At 46.9% G+C, this 17,094-nt stretch overlaps 1 protein-coding gene across 1 annotated transcript; it reads left to right on the top strand.

Moving 5' to 3' along the window:
- The first annotated feature begins 3,844 nt into the window (after positions 1 to 3,844).
- On the top strand, positions 3,845 to 8,126 carry LOC123070332 (uncharacterized). Its single transcript, XM_044493480.1, has 2 exons — positions 3,845 to 5,164; positions 7,935 to 8,126. Exon 1 carries the CDS (start codon positions 3,977 to 3,979, stop codon positions 5,162 to 5,164), a length of 1,188 nt encoding a protein of 395 aa, XP_044349415.1. The 5' UTR covers positions 3,845 to 3,976; the 3' UTR covers positions 7,935 to 8,126.
- The last annotated feature ends 8,968 nt before the right edge of the window (positions 8,127 to 17,094 follow it).

Here is a 17,094-nt window from a genome sequence, read left to right as displayed (position 1 = left end):
AGAGGAATCTGCCTCCGCTGCTTCTTCGCCGTCCCCATCCTTTGGGGTGTCCACCATGTATATGTCGTATGACGAGGTGGTCTTCCAGTGCCCTATAGGCGCTGGTTCTTGATCGTCTCCGGCATCATCATCCATACCGTCGATGTCTTCGGAGTCGTAGTCTAGCATGTCGGTTAGATCGTCGACAGTGGCTACAAAGTGGGTGGTGGGTGGGTTTTGAATTTCTTCGTCATTCGCATCCCAACCGTCCTGACCGCAATCCGGCCAGGGCTCTCCTGATAGCGAGAGATGCTTTAGCGAATTTAGGATGTCGCCAAAGGGTGAGTGCTGAAAGATGTCCGCGGCGGTGAACTCCATGATCGGTGCCCAATCGGATTCGATTGGCAGGGGCGCAGGAGGTTTGGAGTCCGGCAAGGAGTCTGGCACCTCGGAGTCACGAGCTTTATAAGGGACAAGGTCGGTATTCGGCTCCATCGCCGTAGAAGTTGCAGCTCCCGAGGCGGTGTCCAGCCACCTGTCCTCGATCTGCGCGGTCTGCTCCGAACTATGGGTCAGAGCGGACTTGTGTGCGGCCTCCAGGGCATTGTCCGGCGGCAGAGCTAAATCATGCCCATCGTGACAGTGCGACACGCTCGGCTGTGGCTCGAATCCGTCGAAGATCAAGTCTCCGCGTATGTCGGCCGTGAAGCTTAGGCTTCCGAATCTGACCTGATGGCCAGGGGCGTAGCTTTCGATCTGCTCTAGATGGCCAAGTGAATTGGCCCGCAGCGCAAAGCCGCCGAACACGAAGATCTGTCCGGGGAGAAAAGTCTCACCCTGGACTGCGTTGTTGTTGATTGAAGAGCCATCAAGCCTATCGGTGACGACACAGAGGAACTCTCAATGAAAGCACCAATGTCGGTGTCAAAACCGGCGGATCTCGGGTAGGGGGTCCCGAACTGTGCGTCTAGGCGGATGGTAACAGGAGACAAGGGACACGATGTTTTTACCCAGGTCCGGGCCCTCTCGATGGAGGTAAAACCCTACTCCTGCTTGATTGATATTGATGATATGGGTAGTACAAGAGTGGATCTACCACGAGATGAAGGAGGCTAAACCCTAGAAGCTAGCCTACGGTATGATTGTTGTAATGGTTATTCGTCCTACAGACTAAAACCCTCCGGTTTATATAGACACCGGAGAGGGCTAGGGTTACACAGAGTCGGTTACAATGGTAGGAGATCTACATATCCGTATCGCCAAGCTTGCCTTCCACGCCAAGGAAAGTCCCATCCGGACACGGGACGAAGTCTTCAATCTTGTATCTTCATAGTCTTGGAGTCCGGCCGATGATGATAGTCCGGCTATCCGGACACCCCCTAGTCCAGGACTCCCTCAGTCTTGTTATTATCGGTTGTCACACACATTTCTGATTACGAACCTGTTTGCCGCGTATCACACACATCTTGTTAAGTTGAATTGTTTCTGTTGTCTTGGCTGATTGCAAACAGTTCATCCGAGTGAACTGTATGTCGTCTATCACACACAACTTGATCTGGCCGACCGTTTCTGTTGTATTGCCTAATCGAAAATAGTTCGTATGGATCAACCGTATGCCACATATCGCACACGCAATTCTAACCTGAATCGTACTTGATGTCTCCACCATCACACGCAGTCCGTCTTATTGGTGATGGTTTTATTATAACACCATTTGCGATTAATGCTCGCACACAGTTTGGTCGAAGGGTCTCTGATTCATGTGTCGCGTTTGGACCATCCTGCAGTAGTGATTGGATGTCTGGTCATCTAGAGTGCTACTCGGATTCTGACTTGAGGTCGATTTGATGCACATATTTTGTTGCCGTCCATCGCCAGGACTGACTCTGGGGTTTGTACCGGTGTGACGTCATGCTCCTCGACCACACCGGGATGGTCTCCTGCATGATCACACCGTTGACAGTGGTGAGCCCGAGGCACGCGTGGGCGGACTGCCGCGACGACATGTTTTCGGCGGTGGAGAGCCGATCCAACTAGACTCCTGCCACCATGGAGGGTTTCCACTTGGCCTTGGTGGCAGATGCCACTTTGGGCGCGGTGGCAAGTCCCTTGCTGGTGTCTTGGACATGCTGGCTTCCCTTCTTCAGTTGGAGGCCTCCTGCCATTGTTATGGAACGGTGTGGTGTTGTAGTGCGCGCAAACGACATAGAGTTAGCGGCGCAGCAATAGAAAGCTTTAGCATTGTGGCTCTGGCGCAAGGAAGAAGACGATGATAGCTAGAAATGAGAGTGTAAAGCTATCTCCCTTATTGCCTCCTCCCGATTTATGGGAAGGGAAAACTTTGTTTTTGCCACTCTAGTTTTTGCCAACTTTGCTTATGCCACTCTAGAATTTGACATTTCACTTTTGCTACTCGTAGCTTTTGACAATTTATCACTTTTGCCATTCTGTGGCAAAAGCAAAAGTTTTGGAGTGGCATTTGTGATGTATTGTCAAAAGCTAAGAGTGGTAAAAGTGAAATGAAAAATTATCGTTTTTGCCACGGAATGGCATTTGTGACGTATTGTCAAAAGCTAAGAGTGGCAAAAGTGAGATGTCAAATTCTAGAGTGGCATAAGTAAAGTTGGCAAAAACTAGAGTGGCAAAAACAAAGTTTTCCCTTATGGGAAGGACGGAAGCCACAACGGTGACAACACAATGCTGCCACACAACAGTAAATCCCTTTGAATCCCCACGATTATGCGTTAATGGCACGCATGAATCAAGGGTTTGACTGTTAGGCTTCATGCGGGGATCGAGACATGCGCCTCTTGATGGGACGTGTCTTGGGTGGGCCCTAGACCTACTCCCGCAGTTATGTTGACTGTCGGGTCAAGATAGGCACATGGCCAAGTGGGCTCATGGATAAGCCCCGCCTGGGCTGTAGGAGCTAGGTAGGTGAACTTTCAAAACGATGTGGGGGAACTTGTCTAGCCCAATGGCGAGCTACGCGAGAGGAACCATTTACGGTTTGTTTTTTCTTCTGGTTTGTTGTCTCCTTTTCTTTTAAATTTTTGCAAAAATCTTTCAAATTTTTGAACATTTTTTGAAATCAACATTTTTTTACACATTCACAAACTTTTTTAAAACCTTGAACATTTTTTGAATTCGTTATTTTATTTATATATTCGCGAATATTTTTTGAATTTGTGAACATTTCTTGAAACTCGACAACATTTTTTGAATCGACCAACATTTTTTAATATTCATGAACATTGTTTTGTCTGATGTACATTTTATGAAATGCATGAACATTTTTTGAATCAGCGAACATTTTTGAACCTATAAAGTTTAAAGGCAATTTGGAAACAATTTCTGAAATTTGCAAGCATTTTTTTCTGAATATTTTAAAAAAATCATGAACGTTATTGGAATTTGGGAGAGTTTTGTTCAAAGGCTTGACATTTCTTGATTAAGTGAACATTGTTCAAAATTGTGAACATTTTTTGAATATGCAAACATTTTCTCAAAACCACGAATTATTTTTACTGCACGAAAATTTAATGATTTCTGGAACATTTTTTCAAAATAATGGACATTTTTCTTCTGAATTCACGATCATTTTATGATTTCTTGAATATTGATTTTGAAAATTAGAAAATATTCCGAAATATGGAACTTTTTGAAACCCTGAATTATTTTAAGAAAGCAAAAATCAGAAAAGAAAAAGACCAACAAAAAACGAAATAAACAGGGGGCGTGCCGTCTCGCAACGAGCGAGATACAGCAGAAGCGCCCCCAGACGCCCGCGTGCCGTGGGCCGAGCACTGTCCGTTTAGCGGTCCCGCGAAGTATAGGCCTGTTGGCCAGCTATAAATCCCGTTGTCTCTGTCTCATGAAAAAAAGCTATCGTTTCCCCGTCTCCAACCAGCCCCGCCACCCCAAACCCTAGGTCGCCGCCGCAATCCCTCTGCAAATCGATCTTCCGCCGCTGTTGCGCCTAGTTCGGCGCGCGGAGATGCCGCGGCAGCGACGCACAGAGACACTTCCCCGCGGCCGCGGGGGCAAGAAGCTGAAGGCGGCCGGAGATTTATTTATTCCTACGAAGCCTCCGTCGGTGTACATGGTGGTAGGCCATGATGTCACTCGCCCTGCCTACTCCGTAATTAAGGTGAACACCTTCCCTGACGGTGGCAGCGGCGGCGACACTCCGATACCTATTCCAGGACATCTCGCCCGCCTTGAGGCCAAACACTGCATGTCTTTCGTCCCCGTGCGGTCGAGGCACGGCTCGTGGATCGTCGGCGTCGGTGGCAATTCACCAATTGATTATGGCCCCGAGACCATCGTCTTCGACACCAGTACACACCAGGTGATCCCGGGACCGAAGCTTGTGTCGACTAAGCTCCGCCCGATCCTGCTACCGGTCGGCGACAAGATATATGCCTTGACACGTCAACCTGCCATTAAGGGGGGTGTTAATTTCGTGCCCTGGTTCGAGGTGCTCGATCTCTCCCAAGCTCGAGTGGTCAGTGGCCGTCTCGTGGACTGCAAATGGGAGCAACTACCCCGGCCGCCCTGCTTCCCCTGGGAACTCTCCCCAAGGCAGTACATCTTCCCACCGGTGGTCAGGGTTAAGTCTTATGTAGCTGTGAGCTCCTACATTCTGGTGTCGATGGATGGACAGGCAGGCACACATATCTTCAACTTGAAGACAGAGCAATGGTCGAAATTGGATGACAATGTTCTGCCATTCACTGGAGGCGCCGTACCACATGGCCCCCTCTTCCTTGGCTTTTCAAGCGCTGCCAAAAAGATCACTGCTTACAGCATCACAGTCTGTGCCGCGGTGTCACCAAGCCCAAGCATCACAGCAGGGTGCCCATCCTTATCAATTGTTGAGTTCCCGATAGTTGATGAGGCAGAGGAGGAGGTCGTTAGCCGTGGCAAATTTGTTTCCCTTGGTAACCATGGCTTCTGTTCGTTTATGTGTCGCAACGATGACCTTATGCTAGGTACTCTTGAGCATACACAGGAACTTATCACCATGAGAGCATACACAACAGAGGACCACCACCTCTCACAAGACCACCCCAAGTCTATTTGTCACATAGTGATCTCCAATCAAGTGGAACAGGTTTACAGCATCCGCGATTCACTCCGGGGACTTACTTGGCCATCCCTGGTAGATGTGATATCCTTATGAGTAAGCCCCTTCAGCACATTTACTTTCCAGTACTTCACCACATTGCTTACTTAAATTCATAATTCTGATTCAGTTAAGAGGATCTATTTCTTTCTTCAAATATTTCACACACTGTTAGATTTTGGATTTCATGATACTCTCTCATACCTCCTATTATTTCCAGCCACAGGACACAACAACTTTAAGATGGGTTTTTGGCCTATCCTCCCAATATTGATCAACATAGTGAAATTACTGCTGCAATATATATGTTATTACAATTCTTGGCTGGGGGTAGATGGATGGTCAAATGTCATGGGGGCTTTTACCGTCAGTAACCTCCATTCACTAGATAGACCTTATTAATACTAAAGGCATAGCTAGTGTTGAAAGCTCCCACACAAGGTGTGGTCTGGGGGAGGTAATTTCTTGACAACCTTACCCTTGCACAATAATTCTGCAAGGAGGCCAGTTTGAACCCAGAACCTTCAGGCCGCAAGTGGAGAGACTCTACCACCGCACCAGGCCTGCCCTTCTAGATAGACCTTAATACTATAGGCAGATATTATTACAGGTTCTATAATAAGCTAACCTAAGTGAATTAGAGCTATTCTCTTTGTTAGTTTTGTTTTTTGGCTTTGACTTTTGCTGGCCCCATTAAGGGATTTAAAACTGAATTTGTATATCCACTAGGGAGCTAAAGCATATAAAAGGCTTGTAGAAGGACCAAAGTTACAAAAAGTGACTCTAAAAGAGCCCATCCCTGCAGCTTCAGGAAACAATTGATTTTTCATTAACCTTTATCCCCCAATTCTTCGCAATAAACAACAACAACGTCCCAAACTTGTTGGGGTAGGCTAGAGCTGAAACCCATAAGATCTCGAAACCAACTAATGGTTCTGGCACGTGGATAGCTAACTTCCACGCATCCCTGTCCATGGCTAGTTCTTTAGTGATATTTTTCAGTCCTTAAGATTTCTCTTTACGGACTCCTCCCATGGCAAGTTTTGGTCTATCCCGACCTCTCTGGAGTCTTGACATTATCAGCACGCTTTAACCGTCTGCTATGCACTCCCCCAATTCTTGGCAATACTAACACTAAATTGTTACTTATTTTATCAACACCGGGGGGCGGAGCATCCCTACCTCGAGTTATCATCAAGGGAAAATGAAAAATTGTTTTGTTTTATCTGTGTTTTTGTTTCTTTAAGTTTGCCCCTCTAGAGCTGGTATGAATAGCACACTTATAAATATATGCTTAAATGGTAGTCGCAGTATGATGTCACTTCCGCTGTTCTGCATATATGTTCCTGTAGTGTATTTTTGCTGTTTTTCAGGGAAAATGGATAGTCTAGTAAGAACATAGTTGAGTAAGCCAATAATATTCACTCTATTGTTTGTGCTGCTTGTATTGAAGCAACTATGAGATAACCCCAGTAGTGAAAATTTGATGTTCAATGTTATATTTAGCTGTATCTATGCATTCATTTGAAATCCACCTATTAATTTTATCACCTTTACTAAAAGTGCTTTGTTGTAGCCTGGTGGGAGAATGTTGCATCAATTTTATATTGGATTAAAGCATTGGTCATTGTTGCTTTATACCATGTATACAAACAAATGCCCCCCTCCAGTCATAAATACTTTTCACATTTGACTTTGCATGTTCTTTGATGCGTATTCTTTGACCACTAATTTCTTGTAGAATGTATTAATAAAATCCTTTGAATCTAAGAGATATTGTGAGTATTTTGGATACAAGTCAAACACATATTACTAACATGTTTCCAAATAAAATAATCTAATAGTTATTTATGCTTGTAGTTTTTAAGGTTTGATTTGTCTTGATCAACAAGTTTTTTTGACTGGAGGGGTATTTTTTAGGGCTTCTGCCACTGTTTACTTCAAAAGAAGATACTATTGTGCAAGTTTACGCTCCCCGCCATCCTATGGGCTCCTAAAATGCTAGCTGGAGATTGGGTTTTGGTTTTAGGAAAGTGGAAATGGGAAATGAGTGCGGCGTCATGTTTAGTTCAGTGTTTGCTTCCTTGTATAGCGGCATGAAGTAACATTAGGAAAGGGTTTTTGGGAGAACATTTTCCACAGGCTCAAACGTAGGGACAGGGTGTGGGCTATGGTGGGCTTCGGTGATGAAAGAGCATATTGTGAAGCATTAGAAGCACTTGTCCAGTGGGCACTGTTTCTACCATTTTACCACATGATTGGACGACCCCAGCTCACCAATCCTGTGAGCCCATGACCCAATCCTTTCATTATTGTTTCTTTTCATATTCTCCTGGATATGAAAGGATTGAGAAGAGAGGAGAAAAATATTATTGTTTCTTTTCATATTCTCCTGGATGTGAGGCTGTACGGGTGCTGAAAGGGTATCTATCAGATGGTTGCATATTTTGTTTGTGGAGGGCTTCTGTCATTTAAAATTTGCATCGCTGACTCAATCCTGGAGTGTTGTAACTCCAATTATTTCCCATCCCAAATCCACCTTTCTATAACCCTATCTCCGTACATCTGTATGTCCAAACTCCACCCCCATTGTTTGTTTCAATTCAATGTGGCCTTCCATAGATGTTGTGTTTTGGGCGATTTCAATCATTGGAAAGATCTAAATTGGGGTTCTGGAATGTATTCTTGTGTAACTATTCCAGAAGATAGGATTTTATGCCTCGGGGTAGTAATTTCATGCAGCTTTGGGTATCAACTATCTATAAGCTATTGTTTGATTTCTCTGCAATATTGTACTAAATTTGAATTATCTTATATGGTTATACAGGTACAACTTTATGTTAATGGACCCATCTGGAGTTTGTAGAGCCAAGGAACTTGCGATGTGGCCTTTTGCAATTTAGGCACCGTTTATATAATTATTATCTAGCATGTAATAATACTGGTCGACTGAATTTTCCAAATGTGGATGCTAATCATAATTACCAGGGTCGATGTATTGAGGATTTTCTTGTCGGAAGCCCATGTGTCTGAGTATTGTTTTGCCATAGAAAAATATCCGATGAAAGCCACATAATTAGGCATTCTATTTTAGACCACAGCCCAGGTATTTCTTTTGCTACGGTGGCGGTATCCATGTTGGTAAAGGAAATCTCTGTCTAATTTGAGATTTTCTCCCCCTGTTCTAAAATATAATGTGTGTTCATTTTCAGAAATGGCAAACTCCTCTGTGTTGAGCAAAGTAGACCAAAATACCAAAATTATAATATTTGTATCATTAGATACACCAAAAAATATATTTTCATATTTTATTTATTTCATTTTGTAGATGTTGATGAATTTTTCTACTAACTTTTGTACCTAGAAATATTTTGACTTTTTGAATGGAAAACCAACTAAAAAGATGTACTTTGGTTTGTTCATATGAAAATATTGTGAGGAATTACTTAAGTACATGTTTAATTAAGAGAGAAGTCAATATTCAAATCCTGAACTCTTCGGTTTGTTTGCTGCGTCATCACTCATCAGATTGGTTTGCACTTTAGAATCGAGATTGAGAGAGAATTGACAATCGATGTAAATGAATGTGAGGAATAGTTATTCTTCGCCCCCTCTTTATTTTGACGTGAATGCACCTTATTTTTAGGTTTCATAAATTTCGTTCTATTTCATACGTAAAAAAAGAACGTAAGAAAATATATACTCGTCATAAAAAATATTTTATGTTACGTAAAATTATGAATGTAAAAACAGTGTAAAACATGTTTTGAATCAGAATGATTGAATCAATTGATCGATGGTTACATGCCCCCTTTTATATGTCCCGAAGAGACATGATGATCCCTTGAGGGGGCGTTGGTTTTAGGAGATCGAAGGGAGGCGTCGGTTGCGGGACAAACCGCAACGACGGTTTACTCAAGGGGAGATTTCCCCCTAATTACAGAATTAGTTTTAACACTCCCCTTAATCTACGCTTGACCATGTAGATCATCTTCACGATTGTCCGGGAAGCTCTATCATCTCAAAAGATTCTCCTTCAAAAGTTCTTCATATAATCTTTGATGAGATCCTGAAACATATACTCACAAAGAAAGATAGCACAATGTGATGTCATTGAAATGAGACTCCCCCTGACACCTGCAAGTCCCTAAGTCTTCGCATACCAATTCCATGAACACATTTATGGAATATAGAATTTGATAGAGACTTGGTAAATAAATCAGCAAGGTTGTCACATGATTTGACTTGCAGAATGCTTATTTCCCCGCTTTTCTGAAGATAATGGGGGAAAACCATTTAGGAGAAATATGCTTGGCGATATTACTCTTGATGTATCCTGCTTGCATCTGCGCAACACAGGCCGCATTATCTTCATAGATAATGGTAGGTGATTTTATCGAACCAATTCCACATGACTGTTGTATGTGATTTATCATTCTGCGAAGCCATACACATTCACATGTTGCTTCAAATAATGAAATTATTTTAGAATGATTGGTAGATGTTGCCACCAGAGTGTTTTAAAGCCTTTCATGATATAGTAGTGCCACCATGTAGGAACACGAAGCCGGTATGAGATCTGGCATTATGGGGATCAGACAAATAGCCGGCATCTGCATATCTAATCATATGAGAGTCCTGATTTTCCTAGGACTGAAAAAATAAACCAAGATCCTTTGTGCCTTGGAGATATCGAAAGACATTCTTCACTCCAGACCAATGACGTTTGGTGGGAGTTGCGCTATGTCTAGCAAGTAGATTCACTACAAATGCAATATTAGGTCTTGTGCAATTTGCAAGATACATAAGCGCTCCAACGACACTGAGGTATGGAACTTCAGGTCCCAACACCTCTTCTCCATCATCCCTTGGTATGAACGGATCTTTCTCCACGTCTAGAGATCGAACTACCATGGGAGTTTTAGATGGATAGGATTTGTCCATATTGAATTTCTCCAATATTTTCTAGATATAGGCAGATTGGTGTACCATAATTCCCGAAGGAAGGTGCTCAAGTTGAATACCTAAGCAAAATTTGGTTTTACCCAAATCCTTCATCTCAAATTCCATCTTTAGGTGATTGCGTGCTTCATCAATGTCTGGTGTGCTGCCGATGATGTTGAGATCATCAACATACACAGAAATGATGCAAAATCCTGTAGAGGACTTCTTGATGAAAACACATGGGCAATAAGCACTATTGGAGTAACCTTTATGAAGAAGGAACTCACTGAGTCGGTTGTACCACATCCGCCCCGACTGCCTTAAGCCATATAATGACTTATTCAGCTTTACACAATACATGTTGTGTCGGAGATATACTGTGACGCCCCCGATTCAATCGTACACTAATCATACACGCAAATGTGTACGATCAAGATCAGAGACTCACGGGAAGATATCACAACACAACTCTAGACACAAATCAAAATAATACAAGCTTTATATTACAAGCCAGGGGCCTCGAGGGCTCGAATACAAGCTCGATACACAAGAGTCAGCGGAAGCAACAATATCTGAGTACAAACATAAGTTAAACAAGGATGCCTAAGAAGGCTAGCACAAAAGCAACAACGATCGAAGAGGCAAGGCCTCCTGCCTGGGACCTCCTAACTACTCCTGGTCTTCGGCGGTCTCCACGTAGCAGTATCCATCGGCGGTGGCATCTGGCTCCAGGGATCCACCATCTGGTTGCATCAACCGGAAAGAAGAAAGAAGGGGGAAAAAGGGGTAGCAAAGCAACCGTGAGTACTCATCCAAAGTACTCGCAAGCATCAGATCTATACTAAGTATGCATTTGTATCAAATGGAAGGGTTGTATCTGTGGACTGAAGTGCAGAATGCCAGAATAGAGGGGGAAAGCCTAGCCTATCAAAGACTAGCATCTTCACGCAGCTCCGAGCATCTTGCAGCATGTAGAAGAGTAAAGAATAGCAGTTTATAATTAACAAGCATGTTGTAACATTAATGCCCAGAGATCCTTCCTCGACTCCCTGCGAGAAAGCAATCCCGGAGCCACATATCTCAAGTATCCATTTGTAGTTGTATAAGATCAAGATATAAGTCTGAACGTCCGTTACCGTGGACACGGCTATTAATAGATAATCTTCCCTGCAGGGGTGCACCACGTTTGCCAACACGCTCGATCACGTTGGTCGGACACACCCTTTTGGGGTCAATGCCCGGCCTCGGAAGATCAACACGTCGCAGCCCTACCTAGACTCAGCAGAGAGGTCCCCGTCGGTCTACATCCTAAGCACTCCGGGGTCTGGGCCCATCGCCTGTTGCACTCCGGGTCGTTGCGAGCAGGGCAGACCAGGCTCCACCACTACAGGATGGTGCCGGCCCAGCCGTGCCGCACTGCTGAACTGGACGTCTGACAAAGCTTCGGCTGATAATGCGACGTCGAGGCCCATAACTATTCTCACATGGTGGTTGGTGCGTAAAGGCCAGAGGCCAACTCAGAACAAATACCCAAACCATAGTGTATTATTAGCTTGCGGAGACGAGCAGAGACTCACGATCGAAAATGACCCCGTCGCCCCGTCTCGTGGACTTACGACAAGGGCCTAGAATGCCCGGCCGTGCCACGTAACCATCTTGCGGGTGCTCTCCGGGCCTGCCCGACTTTCACCAAGGTCTCAAGTAAAGTCAAGGTAACCGTGTGTCCAAACATCAAGGGGAAAACCCGAGGAATCACCCCCGGTGGATTCCACTCAATGTAATCATCAAGGTGAACGTAAGAGGGATCACCCTCAAGGTTCACACTTGAGGTGTTGAACAACAGAGCCGTATCGGGAATGGTGAAAGAGGAAATCACCCTCGATGACCATGACCGAATAGCTACACTACAGAATTATCACCAGGAGTGCGTTATGAGGGATCACCCTCGGCACTCGATAGTAGCTCTGCAGAGTCGAGCAACTAAAGGGGGCATGATGTGATGTGAGGTGTCCGGCTCTGGTCGTCGATCACGCTGATCGAGTCGTCGATGATGAAGCAGGGGCAACAAGGACAAGTACTGGGGGTCACTGATGGATTACTAACCAACCTATACTAAGCAGTTTAGGATAAGCAGGTAGGTAACAAAAAGCCGGTACAAAAGCAGGCTATGCATCAGAATAGGAGCAAACAATAACAGTAGCAAAATCTAATGCAAGCATGAGAATATAGAATGGGCGATACCGGTATGATCAAAGGGGGGGCTTGCCTGGTTGCTCAGACAAGAAGGAGGGTCGTCGGTGACGTAGTCGATCACAGTGGCATCAGCAGCTATCACGGGGTCTATCGAAGAGAAGAGGGGGAAGAAACAGTAAATACATGCAAACATATACACAACATGAATTTAAGCGGGGCTAGAGGTGTTCTAACGCAGTGCTAGGCGTTACTGGCGAAGGGGGAAACATCCGGGAAGTTTTCCCGGTTCCGGACGTCTGTCAGACAGATGAACCAGAGGGGAAAGGTTCAACGTTTGCTATGCTAGGGACGTGTGGCAGATGAATGGACCAAGTATTCGGATTCGTCTCGTCGTTCTGAGCAACTTTCATGTACAAAGTTTTCCGATCCGAGTTACGGTTTATTTTCTATGAATTTTCAAAGTTTTAAACATTTTCTAGAATTAAATAAATTATCATAAGGGTTTATTGCGTCAGCATGATGTCACAGTGACATCAGCAGTCAGCAGGGCGGCTGACCAGGTCAAAACAGGCATGTGGGTCCTGTTAGACTAACAGTGTATTAAACTAACTAATCTAGGTTAGTTAGCTACTGGACCCCACCTGTCATAGACTAATTAGCTAAACTAATGAGTTTAATTATTAAAACATTTTAGTTAGAGGAATAAGCAGTGGGGCCCGCACGTCAGTGGCTGGGGCATGCCCAATCAGCAGTTGACCAAAGTCAACAGGACAGCCGGGCCCCAGGGGCCCACGGGTCAGCGATCGAGGGGGTGGCCTCGGCCGGCCAGGTCAGCAGTGGCGCCGGAGCTAGCTCCGGCGACCAAAACAACGTCGGCGCCTCACCGGACTTGTCCGGAATCGCGCTACAGGGGGCCTCCGGACCTGCGGCTTGGACCTAAGGGCGCAGCCCGGCGCTGCGAACACGATGGTGACGACGACCGGCGTCGGGGACGACCGGAGCATCGTCGGCGGCAAGCGGAGGCGGCAACAGCGTTCGGGAGCGCAATGGGAAAAGCCTACGGGGCGCCAAATCGGCCGCGGCTGGTTGCATTCGAAAGGGCATGGCCTCGCGCGTCCAATGGTGGGGCTTGTATCGTCTGGGGGTGCCGGCAAGGTCACCGACGGCGAGCCGAGGTGGAGGCCGAGGGCGGAGCTAGTCGGGGCGTGTCTGCGGTGCGCATAAGAGAGAGGGGGAGGGCGAGGGAATCTCACCGAGGGAGCACAAGAGGGCTCGTCGACGGCTTAGGAGCAGCAGGGGGTTGGCGGAGCAACGGCGACGTCGCAGTGGCCGGAGATGGGGACGAGGACGAACGGCGTCTGCGGTGCTTCTCGAGCTCGACGGCGAGGCGTAGTAGAGGTAGAGGTTGCCAGCGCGTCTCGTGGACGTGCTGCTGAGGCACGGGGTGGCTGGTGGCCGCGGCTATGGCGCAGCCATGGCGACGGCGGCGCTCGATGAGGCGCGGCCGAGGTGGATCTGGAGGGGAGTGGGAGAGGCGGAGTGGACGAGGGAAGGGAGTGGGTGAGTGGGGCAGGGGGGAGGACTCGAGGCGCCGTGAGGAGGCTTATCCACTCGCCGGCGACGTGGCAGCATGGAGCGCCGAGCCGGGTGCGGCGGGGACGAGCGGGACGTGCCCGGTCGGATGAACAGACAGAGGAGGGGGGTGACCGGGGAAGAGGAGTGGGCCGACTGGCTGGGCCTTGGCCCAGTTGGGCCAGGGTCCAGGGGGTGGGGCTGTTTTCTTCTCTCTCCTTTCTTTTACTTTTCTGTTTTCCATTTGCTCTTTTCCTTTTGCATTTTCTTTTTGTACCAAATAAGTTTTGTTATGAACAAAACTTGGCACATAATTCTTGAAGGAAATATGCCCTAAAGGCAATAATAAAGTTATTATTTATTTCCTTATATCATGATAAATGTTTATTATTCATGCTAGAATTGTATTAACCGAAAACATAATACATGTGTGAATACATAGACAAACATAGTGTCACTAGTATGCCTCTACTTAACTAGCTCATTAATCAAAGATGGTTTTGTTTCCTAACCATAAACATGTGTTGTCATTTGATTAGTAGGATCACATCATTAGAAGAATGATGTGATTGACATGACCCATTCCGTTAGCCTAGCACTTGATCGTTTAGTATACTGCTATTGCTTTCTTCATGACTTATACAAAGTTCCTGCAACTATGAGATTGTGCAACTCCCGTTTACCGGAAGAACACTTTGTGTGCTACCAAACATCACAACGTAACTGGGTGATTATAAAGGAGTACTACAGGTGTCTCCGAAGGTATATGTTGAGTTGGCGTATTTCGAGATTAGGTCTTGTCACTCCGATTGTCGGAGAGGTATCTCTGGGCCCTCTCGGTAATGCACATCACTATAAGCCTTGCAAGCAATGTGACCAATGAGTTGGTTACGGGATGATGCATTACGTAACGAGTAAAGAGACTTGCCGGTAACAAGATTGAACTAGGTATTGGATACCAACGATCAAATCTCGGGCAAGTAACATACCGATGACAAAGGGAACAACGTATGTTGTTATGCTGTTTGACCAATAAAGATCTTCGTAGAATATGTAGGAACCAATATGGGCATCCAGGTTCCGCTATTGGTTATTGACCGAGAATAGTTCTAGGTCATGTCTACATAGTTCTCGAACCCGTAGGGTCCACACGCTTAAGGTTTCGATGACAGTTATATTATGAGTTTATGTGTTTTGATGTACCGAAGGAGTTCGGAGTCCCGGATGAGATCGGGGACATGACTAGGAGTCTCGAAATGGTCGAGACATAAAGATCGATATATTGGACGACTATATTCGGAGTTCGGAAAGGTTCCGAGTTATTCGGGTATTTTTCGGAGTACCGGAGAGTTACGGGAATTCGCCGGGGAGTATATGGGCCTTATTGGGCCATACGGGAATAGAGGAGAGAGGCCGAAATGAAGGAGGGGCGCAGCCCCCCTCTGGTCCGAATTGGACAAGGGGTGCAGCCCCCTTTTCCTTCCTCCTCTCCCCCTCTTTCCTTCTCTCCTACTCCAACAAGGAAGGGGGGAGTCCTACTCCCGGTGGGAGGAGAACTCCTCCTGGCGCGCCCCTCCTGGCCGGCCGAACCCCTCCCCTGGCTCCTTTATATACGGGGGCAGAGGGCACCTCTAGGAAGAACAACACAAGTTGATCATCGTGATCGTTCCTTAGCCGTGTGCGGTGCCCCCCTCCACGATATTACACCTCGGTCATATTGTAGCGGTGCTTAGGTGAAGCCCTGCGACAGTTGAACATCAAGATCGTCACCATGCCGTCGTGCTGACGGAACTCCTCCTCGTACCTCTGCTGGATCGAAGTTCGGGGTGCGTCATCGAGCTGTACGCGTGTCAAGAACTCGGAGGTGCCGGAGTAACGGTGCTTGGATCGGTTGGACCGGGAAGACGTACGACTACTTCCTCTACGTTGCGTCAATGCTTCCGCTTCAGTCTACGAGGGTACGTAGACAACACTCTCCCCTCTCGTTGCTATGCATCACCATGATCTTGCGTGTGCGTAGGAATTTTTTTGAAATTACTACGTTCCCCAACAGTGGCATCCGAGCCTAGGTTTTATGGTTTGATGTTATATGCACGAGTAGAACACAAGTGAGTTGTGGGCGATATAAGTCATACTGCTTACCAGCATGTCATACTTTGGTTCGGCGGAATTGTTGGATGAAGCGGCCCGGACCGACATTACGCGTACGCTTACGCGAGACTGGTTTTACCGCCGTGCTTTGCACACAGGTGACTAGCGGGTGTCAGTTTCTCCAACTTTAGTTGAACCAAGTGTGGCTACGCCCGGTCCTTGCGAAGGTTAAAACAACACTAACTTGACGAACTATCGTTGTGGTTTTGTAACGCCCGGATAATTAGGCTACAGTAAAACTCTTCTAATGATGCCATGTCATCAGTGTTACTGTTGCTAACCAAGTGGTAGTTCAAAATCATTGCTAATTCAAAATATGAATTAGTGACAAACACCCTAAGTTTTCAAAAGTCAAAGCGAAAATGTTCGGGGGTTGCCAAATATTGCACTGGTAATTATGGTGAAGCAAACACCATTTTATAAAATGCCTAAATGCCCTAAAACTAAATAAAACAGAAAGGGAAAATAAATAAAAGAAAGAAATTACAAAAAAACAAAAAAGGGGGGAAGCCCCCTGGACCAGGCAGCCCAACCCACCCGCACGGCCACCGCCCAACCCCCCTGGCCCGCAGCCAGCCTGGCCGGCCCCGCCCCCGCACCGCGTCCCCTTCCCCTGTTCCCCCGACCCGGGTCGGAACAGGGCGCGTCCCAACCGAACCCCCCTCGCCGGCGACGAGACGAGGGGATAAGGTCGCCACGCCGCGCCTCCTCGGTTCCTCCTCCCACTCGCCCCCCCCACTCTCGCCTCGGTCCCTGCGCTCCCCCCTCCAGATCCACCGCACCTCGCCCCCTCGTTCCCCACGGCAACCGAGCGCCACCATGGCCTCGCCGCCATAGTACTCGCGGCCACCGCGACCTCCACGCCCTTCCGACGCGTCCGCACGCTCCGCCTCCCTCGACTACGCCTCCACGTCAAGACGCAGGACGCCGAGCACCATCGAACGCTGCCCCAACCTCGTCTTCTTCCTCGGATCCCCGACGCATCTCCGACGAGCGCCGTCAACTCTCCGGCTACTAAACTCCCAAGGGCCATCTTGTGTGCCGCACGGTGAGCTTCTCCTCCCCCTGCTGCTCTTCGTTGGCCCCCTAGCGCTCTGTAGCCAGCCGCCGCCATTGCCGAGGCTCTG

The sequence above is a fragment of the Triticum aestivum genome, chromosome 3B (assembly GCF_018294505.1).
Source record: "Triticum aestivum cultivar Chinese Spring chromosome 3B, IWGSC CS RefSeq v2.1, whole genome shotgun sequence".
NCBI classification, from domain to species: domain Eukaryota; kingdom Viridiplantae; phylum Streptophyta; class Magnoliopsida; order Poales; family Poaceae; genus Triticum; species Triticum aestivum.
This window is presented reverse-complemented; position numbering and strand designations above follow the sequence as displayed.

What these genes read in the sequence shown, in the direction of transcription:
- LOC123070332 (XM_044493480.1), top strand. Translation starts at nt 3,977, where the DNA reads ATGCCGCGGCAGCGACGCACAGAGACACTTCCCCGCGGCCGCGGGGGC.